The 12854-nt window shown below is 47.0% G+C and overlaps 1 protein-coding gene across 1 annotated transcript; it reads left to right on the top strand.

Moving 5' to 3' along the window:
- The first annotated feature begins 1285 nt into the window (after positions 1-1285).
- LOC126474476 (uncharacterized) lies at positions 1286-8788 on the top strand. Its single transcript, XM_050101948.1, has 2 exons — positions 1286-1460; positions 8496-8788. Exons 1-2 carry the CDS (start codon positions 1286-1288, stop codon positions 8786-8788), a joined length of 468 nt encoding a protein of 155 aa, XP_049957905.1.
- Positions 8789-12854: the final 4066 nt, after the last annotated feature.

The raw sequence follows: 12854 nt of genomic DNA, 5'->3' as shown, positions 1-12854 counted from the left end.
GGACATCACACACATCCATGCCCGAGGCAGGATTCGAACCTGCAACCGTAGCAGTCGCACGGTTCCGGACTGAGCGCCTTAACCGCTAGACCACCGCGGCCGGCCTGGTTTTTGGGTCCTGACATGTAGGCTGCCTTGTATGATAGGTAAGTTGTGCTGGAGCAGTATCAGCCTGCTTTATCAACCTGCTTTGCATGGTGGCATGCATGTCAGGGTCAGGTAAATTGTGTCAAAGGTCATGACGTGTAATCTGCCCTCTATGACAGGTGTGTTGTGGGAGTAATATTGGCCTGCTTTATTGTACTGCGTTGCAGGGGCTACTTGTGGTGATGAGGATGGCTGGGGACAGATGGATAGAGGAGGGGATTGAAAGGGGAGGAGGAAATGAAGAGAGAGAGAGAGAGAGAGAGAGAGAGAGAGAGAGAGATGGGGAGATGCATGAGGCACATTGAAGGTATAGTCAGTAGGTGGAAAAGGAAGAGGGGAGGCAGAGATGTGGAGGAGGATACGGTCAGAGGGAGAGTGGAGGAAGATATAGTCAGAGAGAGTGGGTGGAGGAAATGAAGAGAAGGGGTGGAGGAAGTGAAGGGAGGCTGGGGAGGAGATGAAGAAACAATGGGGAGGAGGCAATAAATAGACGTGGGAGGCTGAGGTGGGAGACAGTGGGAGAAAAAGGTGGACACAGAAGGGGGAGGAGGAGGTGTTTTCAATGCATGTGTCCAAAGGATAGCGGGCACATTGCGGGGAAGAAGCTAGTACTAATTTCATTATAATGATTACTATTCAGGTAGACCAATTTGAACTATGTACTCACCGTTGAAGGCATCATCAAAATTAATTTAGTTGTTTTTGTCTGAGAAAAATTGTGTGTTATCGTGTTGTGTAACAGCGGAGAGAAGGAGTTACCCTGTTCCTGCGAGTCACGGTAAACAGGAAATCCACTGTCATCAAAAGTACTGCAAATGAACCTCTCCTGCAAGTAGTAAAGAAGTCCAACTTGCTTGTGTGAGAGATAATTATATAATCATTCTTGTTGTGTGTCAATTACACATAAACGATAAACATATCCCACAGGAATACTCATCCAGTTACCACCATCGACTCACTTCCTCACCCCACGTTACCGCATAATGGTGCACATAATATTCTAATTTAACATCACGTGCTTCACGCTTTCTAAAGAAGATACAGTGGTGTTGAACTAACACGATGCGATACATGACACACTAAAACATATTACCACGTCGGCTAGTAATGGGATCGTAGGGTGAGCGGCTTTGAACTCATGGAGGAGATAAGGGTGGAAGACGATTCATTAGGCCCGCAGAAGGGCGCAGCACGTTCCAGCTCACAGGTGCAGCCCTGCTGGCCTTTCCGGAGGAATTTCTCTCAAATTAGCTGTTGGGCTGCTGAGGGCGCAGCGGCGGAAACAATGGAGGGCCTGGGCGATGGCGACCCCGGTATTCAGCAGCCTTAATGCGTAGTCTTTGAGCGCAGCGCGGTTAATGGCGCTACGCGCAACGCAGGCGCTCTGAGGGAAAGAGGTGGGGGGAGGGGGGGATGTGACGGTATGGGGGAGGGGGAGGTTGCGCTACTAACGAAGAACAAACAGCGCGTAATGAGCGCTGCTGGCGGCGGCGGGCCGCATCCAGCCCCAGATGCTACTTGTTGCCGAAAAGACTGGTGGCAGCGGGCTGTGAATTGTGTCACTACGCACCTGTCGCTAGTCTCACAGGATAATTACAGGGATTGTATTACTTGCACTAGATCGAGGAAACACTGGCAGTTTGTTAAACGTACCCTTAACATAAAGTAAGATCACTGATAGAACTGCACGAATCATGTGACAGGACACTGATTTACAACATCAACTCATTTCTGATTCGTGGATCAAATGGTTCAAATGGCTCTCAGCACTATGGGACTTAACTTCTAAGGTCATCAGTCCCCTAGAACCTAACTAACCTAAGGACATCACACACATCCATGCCCGAGGCAGGATTCTAACCTGCGACCGTAGCGGTTGTGCGGTTCCAGATTCGTGGATCATTCATAAGCATACATCTACAGTGTATCTGAGAAGCCTCCTGATAGTACATTGTAAGCAAGTTAGTAAGGCTCAGGAAACTGTCACTATTAACCAAAATCTTATAGTTCTGTACGAATGTGATTCGTGGTTAATGAAAAGTGGGTCATAACAAAACTGAATACTTTAAAATTCTTGTTTGAATAGGTATCCCGAAGATGTCATGTGCTGAAAAGGTAAGGAGAAAACCAAGCAAGTAAAATAAAATTAAAAACATCTTAGGAGACCGAAATACTGCACATGTAATTAAGATACTACTCACTAGAAAAGATGTAATGCTCTTAAGAACAGAGCGTCCAAGGCGCGAAAACAAAGGAGATGGTGAATCTAGTGCACCAAAGAAAACATTGGAATGAGCATGGAAAAACTGAGTACCAAAACACCTCCCAGGAGGGCACGGGCCACGTTGATTATCATGTCACTAAGGATCAGAGGGAACATAAGAAACATATAAAAATTATGTACTCTGCCTGATAAAAAAATGAAGCATCCGGAAGGGGAGGAAGAACGAAATGAGACTTCGCCAGTTGAGAGACTATGTGATATAATTTCGATATTTACAAAATCTATTCAAATTTACAAAGTACCAGGTAGTTACAATTGAGGATGTGTTAGATGACGATTAGTTTGGCTTCAGGAAAGGTAAAGGCAGCAGAGAGGCATTCTGACGTTGCGGTTGCTAATGAAAGCAGGACTAAAGAAAAATCAAGACACCGTGATAAGATTTGTCGAATGGTGTCAAATGGTGCAAGATGTTGGAGGTTCTGAGGAAAATAAGTGTAAGCTATAGGGAGAGACGGGGAATGTACAACATGTACCAAAGCCAAGAAGGAATAATAACAATGGAAGACCAATAACGAAGTGCTCGGATTAAAAAATGGAGTAAGACAGGGATATAATCTTCCAACAATAATGCTCAAGATGCTTAATGCTGAAGACGCAATGATGGAAATAAAAGAAAGGTTCAAGAGCGGTACTAAATTGCAAGGTGAAAATACATCAGCGATAAGATTCGCTGATGGTACTGCTATCCTCGGTGAAAGAGAGGAAGAATTACAAGATGTGTTGAATGGAATGAACAGTCTAATGAATACAGAATGTGGACTGAGAGTAAATCGAAAAAAGACGAAAATAATGAGAGGTAACAGAAATGAGAAAAGCGAGGAATTTTACATCGGGTTTTACGGTCACGAAGTAGACGAAGTTTAGGAATTCTGCTACCTAGGCAGCAAAATAGCTCATGATGCACGAAGTAACGAGGACATAAAAAGCACTGGTAAAAAAGATATTCCCGGTCAAGAGAAGTCTACTGGTATCAAGCATAGGCCTTGAGGGAGAAATTTCTGAGAATGTACGTTAGGAGCACAGCATTGTTTGGTAATGAAACATGGACTGTGGGAAAATCGGAACAGAAGACAATCGAAGTTTATTAGATGTGGTGCTACAGCCGAATATTGAAAATTAGGTGGACTGATAAGGTAAGAAATGAGGAGGTTCTGCGCAGAAACGGAGAGGAAAGGAATATATGGAAAAGACAGACAAGAAGAAGGGACAAGATGGTAAGACATCTGTTACGAGATCAGAGAGTAACTTCGGGTGTAATAGAATGAGCTGTAGAGGGTAAAAACTATAGAGGAAGACAGACATCGGAATACATCCAGAAAATAAGTGAGGACATGGATTGCAAGTGCTACTCCGAGATGAAGAAATTGGCGCAGGAGAGGAATTCGTAGCGGCCAGCCTCAAACTTGTCAAAACACAGGCAATAAGAGCTCACTTGTGGACATGACGTTGCACCTTGTCCCAAGGGACGGTTAATTAGTCCGGCTCCTGACAGTCTCCAACCAATAATACAGAATGACACTGACTCATGCACGAAGTTCATGAAGTAAACAAGTTGTTAAATGGCAGGCGCAGTTACGATGAGCTTGTTGCGCAGTATGCTTGTGGTGGTTAGAAGCGGTCGGGCGGAAACCCGACGGCAAGTATGCCTGCCCCCACATTCCCAAGCAGTCCAACGTTTAGTCGCTGTGACATCCGAATGCCCCACAAATTACTGCACGATGCGACAATTTGCGCAAATGGTAGCCTGCAACTCAGCAACTTCACGTACTGAACAATTTGCCACACACGAGTTCGTAGCACATCCGAGTCCTCATGATAACTCAGCGTCCCTTATATCCCGTGCCAAGTTTGGTAATTAAACACAAACAATAGTACTGTGCTCTACTGGCTGTTCCACATGTTAGAGAAAACTGCTATTCTGTAATTACTTATCTAATCGCCAATTGTGTGTACGTGGACGAAGTTGCATTGACATCGAACCATGCCTTCTGTGTGCTTCCCATTTCTGTCAGACAGTGTCGTTAGCAGTTCTCTGTGTCTACTATTTGATCATACACAGAGATCTATGCATGCGCATTGCCTCCTTGACATATTGCAGAGCATCTCGTGAGTTAGGCGTCGAAAGCCTTCCGCAGCACTCTTACGCAATTTATCATCAGGCTTGTACCACCGTTGGGTTGCTACATGGAACTTGATTATTCCCCATAGTTAGTTATCTGATGTCGTAAGGTCTATGCTTCCTGATGACCGATTCGGTGCCACCGGAAACGTTCCTGAACCCAGCACAATAGACAAGTCTCGGAGAACTATTCCTCAAAAACTGTCTGAATAGTAGAGTGTGCTGTAACAAGATGCAGTCCATGATGTCTTTAATTACATTTGCAAAAATGTCTAATTAACAGTTTCCACTCAGATACCCCTGAAACAAATGTGGTCCGAACAGGTATCGTGGTGACATTCCGGCTCATCGTACCATTAGGAACCCCCATGTAAGGAACCCCCTTTCCAGCTTTTTCTCATAATGGAGATTACTCTTGGAATAAAACCACATTCTTCCTGTGCGGACTACGATGTATCACACATTCCTCCGGAAATGACTATGTGCGAGACGGTATTTGGATATTGTGTTAACAAAGCCCGTCAGGCTGCAACTCGCTGCTCAAAAGTCACTGTCAGATAATTCGTTCACAAACCTCTAAGTTCTTCTGTTTTCATATAATTTGTGATGTTGTACACTACTGACTGCGGTATTTGAAGTTCAGGTGTTTTGCGAATGTCTTTCGTTGGAGACTGCCCAGTTGAGGGAATGACGACGCCACACGTCTTCTCTCGTGTTTTCTTGCCTGAAACAAAAGAACGTTTTCCCCCATCAGAGAGCGTCGCCTAACGTGGTGGGGCATTGTCAGATCGATCTCTAAATGCCCTCGATACCTCTCTCATTGTGTTCCATGTCAGTGAACGTTTGTGCACCCACCCACTCGTACACACACACACACACTCACACACACACACACCAGTACTCGCTTCTCAACAGTTAGCTGTGACCGCTTACGCAAGCCATTGCTTCACAATTGAAACAATGCAGTCCTGAAACAAAACCATGTTGACGACAATGATTCTCATCTGCTTCAAAACAAGGTTGCAAATGGAACAGCTATTTATTTTCCCCTACGTACCGAACACAAATGCATGAAAAAATAATTCCTCAGGGACTCATTTTTTAAAGTTTTCCATAAAGAATTAGGACCAAGGAAATCTGTTACATCTTCTGTGCAAATATCAAACGGGAGACCCTAACTCGTCGGATATTCGTTTCATCCGTCCTTTTGCGACAAAGTACTAAATAGGTTGCCTCTTTTCTCAGTAAGAACAAAGGATACTGTTGACATTTTAAAAGTGAGCACAACAGATGAAAAATAAGCCCTTGCTTCTATTGTGCGCTATGTTAATTGTGTAAAGACGAAAACTTAAAGGCAAAGTTACACTCAAATTAACTACAGTAAGGCACAATTCCCAATATGTTCGTTGTGTAGGTGTAAAAAGTATTAAAAGCTATTACTTACGTTGAATAATTTAATAAACTGATAAACTAAATAAAATGAACATAGGAAACATAACAAATTATGACAATTGAGATGACAACATGTGTGCGTATGTGGCATGTCTAGAAGGCTAAGCCTTGCGGAGTGGCCGCGCTGTTAGAGGCGCCAAGCAACGGATTGCGTGGCCTCTCCCGCTGGAGCTTCGAGTCCTACCTCGGGGCCCGCATCTCCTGGTCGTGCGGTAGCGTTCTCGCTTCCCACGCCCGGGTTCCCGGGTTCGATTCCCGGCGGGGTCGGGGATTTTCTCTGCCTCGTGATGGCTGGGTATTGTGTGCTGTCCTTAGGTTAGTTAGGTTTAAGTAGTTCTAAGTTCTAGGGGACTGATGACCATCGATGTTAAGTCCCATAGTGCTCAGAGCCATTTTTTTCCTACCTCGGGCATGGGCGTGTGTGTTGTTCTTGTCATATGTTAGTTTCAGTAGTGTGTAAGTCTAGGGACCGATGACCTCAGCAGTTTGGTCCCTTAGGAATTTACACACATCTGAACATATTTTTAGAACGCTAACTTCTGCCAATTAGTATAAATTTCTAAAGAGAAGGATAGTCTGACATGCCTTTAACTACTCTTAATCTTTGCAGATACAGACTTGGAATTGCAAACGTACATGACTGCATAACATCCGTTATAGATCACAGTTTATACAACCGGATTTCATAAAAAGTCGATAGCGTTAGAGGGCTTCTAGGACAATTTGTACAAGTAGCGTCCAAATAATGCAGCACTTCTCTTAGCCGTGTAACGTGACATATGAGGACGTAATAAATATTTTCAAAATTATGCAGAAAAAGATATTGCATTGGCTACATGGGCAAACATAAAACACATAGAATGGAAATTAAGTTTAACAAAGGAAAAGTTATTTGCTGTGTTCTTACCAAAGCATCCTGGCAGTTGCGTTAACATGTTTACCGAAACCGCAGATCTAAATATGCGTGGCAGAACGGGGTTTGAGTCGTTATCCTTCTGAATGAGCGTCAGTTGCTTTAACCACTGCACTACCCAATTTTGTGAGCAGCTGAGTCTCTTTTTGTTGTTTCGTGTAGTGTGTGCTTCGTTTACGAATGACAATTTCCAGCATACACAAAGAAAATAGTTATTATGTCAGCTCCACACCATTCCCTCAAAGAGAACTGAATTTTGTCATGCACCGACGACTCTCAGAGTCTGTCTATTTGCCACTGATCTCAAACTGATCAAGAAGATGAAGGGTGAAAAATCCTGATGAGCGAGGAAATGATGGATTCTTGGGCTAAAACAATTATTCTAGGGAGATTAGTAGAGCAACACTGAGAGTGCAGATTTCCTCCTTCTAGAGAGTTGGAGAGAAAGTTGGAAGTATCAGTAATGAGATGTCGGTTGGGATCTATCCACAGGGTGACCCAAAAGTCCGTTAACATTAGAAAATACACTAATCCACGAAATAATGTAGGTATAAAGGTAAAAATTGAAATACATGCCTGAAATGATACGAAGTTTTACTGAAATCAAAAACGAGTGCAAAAACTGGCCAACAGCTGGCTCTGAACAGCAACACGTCATTGACGCAGCATGAGATTCGCGTATCAAATTAGATGCACCGAGAGAGGATCATACCTAGCCTGTGTGTTAAACACCTGTTGGAAGGACGACTTTTATGCAGGTTGGCGCTCTACCCCATATTGTTACAACCTGCACACGTTGGAGAGGATCACGTGCTAAGCCACCCTGTTCGTCAAGCTTGGCCTACCAAGTCTGTAGATCTCTGTCCATGTTGGTTGTGTGGCTACATGAAGTCGCAACTCTACGACGACATTCCGATCTTAGTAGGGATGCTAAAAGACAACATCTGACAGCAGTTTCTCACCATCCCTACACGAATGCGCCTGAGGAGGTACTTTAATATGCGAAACCGGTTGTGGGTCTTTGAAGGGACTACAGTAAACAGCTAATGCGGTCACATGGACTTCCATTTATTTGAATTCTAATTTGCTAATAATACAACACATTTTCTCTGGATTAGAGGTATTGTTGATGAATGATGGCTGAATGTTAAGCATATGTTATGAAGAACAACACCGTCTTAGCTAAAAATGCGTTGTTAGCTAATTACGGCTTTTGTATCATATGAAGGGCCATCTGTTAGTCATTTTGTGCACTTCTACTTGGCTTCAATCAAACACCATATCGTTTCAAGCACGTTTGTCAGTTTTTACTTCTCTGCATACGTTACTCCATAAAGTATTGAATTTTGAAATGTCAATGGACTTTTAGGTCACCGTTTAAATCTTCCGATGAATGAACGCCACATGCACGCATTCTGTACTTGCTGCTGTACTACACATCGATTCCAATCTGTTTAGGACAACAGTTGAGGGGTCACTTACTTCCATTCAGAGCTACCTACATCTTGGAACATCGTAATTCTTCGGTGGAACTCGAACGAATTGCGCCTTTCAAGAATTGTTGCGTACAATTGTTGAAGTGTTAGGAACTGCAGCAGGTGCAGCAGCAGTCACAACCAGCGGCCCAGCAGCGACGCCAGTGACAGTTCTAGTTCCAGTTCGAGTTCCAGCAGCACCAGCAGGTTCCAGCAGCATCAGCAGGTTCCAGCAGCCCATCCGCCCAGCCGGTTACAGCAACCCATCCAGTTCCAGCAGCCCAGCTGGTTCCAGCAGCCCAGCCGGCTCCAACAGCCCAGCAGCCTGGCGACGGCGCCAGCAGCAGCAGCAGCAGCAGCAGCAGCAGCGGCGGCAGCAGCAACAGCTGACGCGGTGAGGCCCATCGCCACCCCCAAGCGATGGGTCTTCCCCCTGCAGCCGCCCTCCCATCGGCAGCAGCAGAGTATGGCTTCAGCCCCGGTCAGTGTCTTTGTCTTCATCTTCATCTTCCCTGTCGTGTGTGATTCGTTGTTGCCCTCATCCTTTTTCCGCCCCCATTTTCTGTTTTCTCCTGTTCTGTTTCCCTTCTTCGCCTTCACCATGACTACCCCCACCAGCATCACAACCACCACAGCCCTCGCGTATACCTCCCCCTCTGCTGCCACCACCACTATTACGTGGAGGGCCCAATCGCCCTCCTCCCAGTCCATACCCCCATTTATCACCCTTCCCACTTCTGCACCCTACATTGCCCCAGCCTCTGCTCCACATACCCCCTTCCCCACTCCCAATCCCTTCCCTCCACTCCCCCATGCTGTTTCGTACACTACTAAAGCCCCTACCATGGTGGTCACCCACAGAGCCATGGCACACGCCACCATTACGGCGATGCCAGGACCTATCACCTCCCGCCATCTTCTGGTTGCACCTGACCCCAAGCCTCCTCTCACCCTTCCGCTGCAGATAAACAACCCAGTGGCACCCCAACTCTTCAGCTCCTAAGAAATCCCAGCCTCTCCCTCCCCCCCCTTCCAGATGCCATGGACGTCACCTGCCTCTTCTGGCCCCCCTCTCCACTGTCCCCTTGTCTTTCTTCCCTTCCCATAAATATCTCCTGTCCAATCCAGACCCGTCCTTCCGGGAGGCTAGGAACCTCACCCTTCTACTTTGCCAACAATTTCCAGGAGCTCCTATCTCCCTCCTCACCCCCATAGGGACTAAGTCCTCATCACCTCCCTTAGCCCCACTCTCCATACCAACATCCCTTCCAGAATCCCTATCACCTGCTTTGGCCCAAGTGCCTCCCTCGCCACAGCTCCTTTATCTTCCTCTTCCCACCAACCCCAACCCCTACGTCACCTGCCGACCCTCACCGCCGTGGTCACTCTGCTTAGTCCTATGATCGCGGAGGAGGAGGTTTTGGCAGAGCTCAAGGCATGCTGTCTGCCCAGATCTATAATTCTGCCGGCCCTACCCACCTCATGTGGGTCTTATCCAAGCATGCTCCCTCCATTGACCTTCCCCTTAAAGATGGCGCCTTCCTATTCCACCAGCAGTGCAAAGTTGACTCCTCCTGTTCCCCCTCCCTATCCATGCACTACCAGAGGTGTTTATGCTACAATGCACATCAAACATCTTAGTATTAAGAGTTCCCAGTCTGCCCACACTTTAAACCAGTGCTCTTCCTCCGGCGGTATCCCAACCTCCAGTCCCCCCCTTCCTGTAACACTTGGAAGTTACCCCACCCAACCTACTCCCAGAAGTGCAAGGACTGATCCCCCTTCCACTCCTGAACTCACCGTCCCTGTCTGAACTTTGGATGCCCCCCCTCCTGGCAACTCCCTTTGTTCCCCCCCCCCCCCCCCACTGCCAAAAACATCATCCAATTCATTACCATCGTCCATCAAGATGTCCTTCCCTTCCAGTGCCCCCACACCTTCCAACAGATATCCCTCACTGCCCACTCCGTTTTCCACCTAAATACCTGTGCCACCTACTCCCATAACCAGGCCCACTTCACATTCTCCCATCTTGACACACTCGTCTAAGTTCCCATTATGGTGCAACAGCACCATATCTTGTTCAACAACATCTGCTCCCTTCCCATTAACAGGAACCTTCTCATACATACCCTCATGACCCACTATATGGATCCTTTCCTCCTGAACGAAATCTTTCCCCAGCCCCAAAATACCATACACACATTGCCCTACCTCCTTCATCTCTCTGATAATCCACTCCCAATAGCATGTGGTGGAGTAGCCATTAGCCACCACTGCCAGATCCGTGTTTGGCTGTAACCCCTCCTTCCCGATCCTACAGAACAACTGATCCTCAGTCTCTTCTCCAGCCTTATCGTTACCTGCACCACCATCTATGTCTGCCCCTCTGCCTCTATTCCCTTCGACTTCCTTTCCCACATCTACTATACCTTCTCCTCCTATGTGATTGCTGCCGTCCTCAACATCCATAATCGTTCCACCGCCCAGCTATGGTGGTGGCATTGGTTCCTCACCTCCCTCCAAGGTGACTTCCTTCCCATTTCCCTATGCACCTGCGGCCGGCCGGAGTGGCCGAGTGGATAAAGGCGCTACAGTCTGGAACCGCACGACCGCTACGGTCGCAGGTTCGAATCCTGCCTCGGGCATGGATGTGTGTGATGTCCGTAGGTTAGTTAGGTTTAAGTAGTTCTAAGTTCTAGGGGACTTATGGCCACAGCAGTTGAGTCCCATAGTGCTCAGAGCCATTTTTGAACCTATGCACCTGCTCCAAATCCAATACCACTCCCAAAGTCGTCCTGGCCTCCCCCAACCTCCTTGGCCGCATCATGGTGGACATTCTAAACGTTATTGGCTGTGATGATCTCCCTGTCTTTTTCACCGTATCAGATGGTCGTCCCCCCACTGAGACCCTCACATTGACCCTCCCCCAAAATATCTCTATGACTATTCCCTCACCAACTGGAATGCCTACTGGGATACCCTCACTACCCAGATTAATAGCCACCCCCTCACCTACTACCACCCTGATGACACTACCCATGCTGCCTTCTTTCTCTATCAGACCTTGTCTGAGGCTGTGGAGGCACACATCCCTACCGTCATCCTCCACCAGCACTGCCCCACCTTACCCCCACAGGCTGTCCTCCTCCTTTGTGAATCCTGCCGTCTGTAACAAGCTTTCCTTCACACATGGGACTGGGACACACTAAAATACCATGAGCAACTCCAATGACACGTACGAAACTTACTCATGGCCAAGGAACGCTGGAACTGGCGACAGACATGCACCTACCTTAATGCTACCCTGCCTATAAACTCGTCTATGTACTGGTCAGCCTTCCGCTGTCTTACCAGGTCTAAACGCCCCTCCCCCCTACTACCCTCTCCTTCATGATGATCACCACTTTCCCAATAACCTTAGTAAGGCCAATCACTTTGCTTCCTACCCTTCTGACATCTGTACCATTCCTGATGATCCCCAGTTCGATTACTCCCTCTTCCCTGATGTCCATGATCCAACTAACACCTCTGCCCCTCCACTCGCTCCTGGCTTCCAGTACTTGGACAACATTACATCCTGATCACCACTCAAGATATCATAGCTACACTATGAACAAAACGCACACTGCCCCTGGTCACGACTGTGTTACCTACAGTCACCTCCATGAAGCTCCTGCCTCCTTCCTCTCCACCCTGACAAGACTATATAATGTGGTCTTATCCACCGTTTTCTACCCTGACCTGTGGAAAACCTCCTGGATCCTGATGTTCCTCAAATCCGAAATACCGCAATCCACTGTCTCCTCCTACCATCCCATCAGCCTTACCTCGGTCTTCAGCAAGGTCCTGGAATCCATCCTCACCTGACGCATCCACCAGCACATCCACTAGCACTGCCTCCTTCCCTCTACCCAATATGTCTTTCAGGCATCCTTCTCTACCAATAACCTTCTCCTTCACCTCACACACCTCCTCTTCAAACAATTAAATTCCCGTTGCTCTGCCACCTTCCTCTCTGTCGACCTTGAGCGTGCCTATGACCTTGTATGGCATTCCGGTCTCCTCTTGAAGCTCCAAACCTTCACAATTCCTATTAACTACGTCTGTCTGATCACCTCCTTCCTTCCTCACCGTCCTTCCTATGTCACTATCCATAACACAGATTCCTACACCTTCCACCCCTCTGCTGGTGTGCCCCAAGGTTCCATGCTCTCCCCTCTTCTCTACCTTCTTTACACTGCAGAAATGCCACCGCCTTAACACCCCTTACATCTTCTCCAATATGCCAATGACACTGCCTTCTTTGCCCTTGCCACCACCCTGCAACGCTCCAGCACCTTCTCCAATCCCATCTTGACCGGTTCCCACTTGGTGTAACCAGTGGCTGCTCAAGGTCAATCCTTCCAAAACCTAGATGATTATTGTAGGCAAAACCACCACTTACTTCCATCTTCTAGGTTT

Source organism: Schistocerca serialis, chromosome 4, assembly GCF_023864345.2.
Source record: "Schistocerca serialis cubense isolate TAMUIC-IGC-003099 chromosome 4, iqSchSeri2.2, whole genome shotgun sequence".
NCBI classification, from domain to species: domain Eukaryota; kingdom Metazoa; phylum Arthropoda; class Insecta; order Orthoptera; family Acrididae; genus Schistocerca; species Schistocerca serialis.
Note: the sequence above shows the minus strand (reverse complement) of the source record. Positions and strands in the feature narration are given on the sequence as shown.

Coding starts and splice junctions, on each gene's coding strand:
- LOC126474476 (XM_050101948.1), top strand. CDS start 1,286: ATGGAGGAGATAAGGGTGGAAGACGATTCATTAGGCCCGCAGAAGGGC. Junction 1,461..8,495: donor CCTGGGCGATGGCGACCCCG/GTATTCAGCAGC, acceptor CAATTGTTGAAG/TGTTAGGAACTGCAGCAGGT.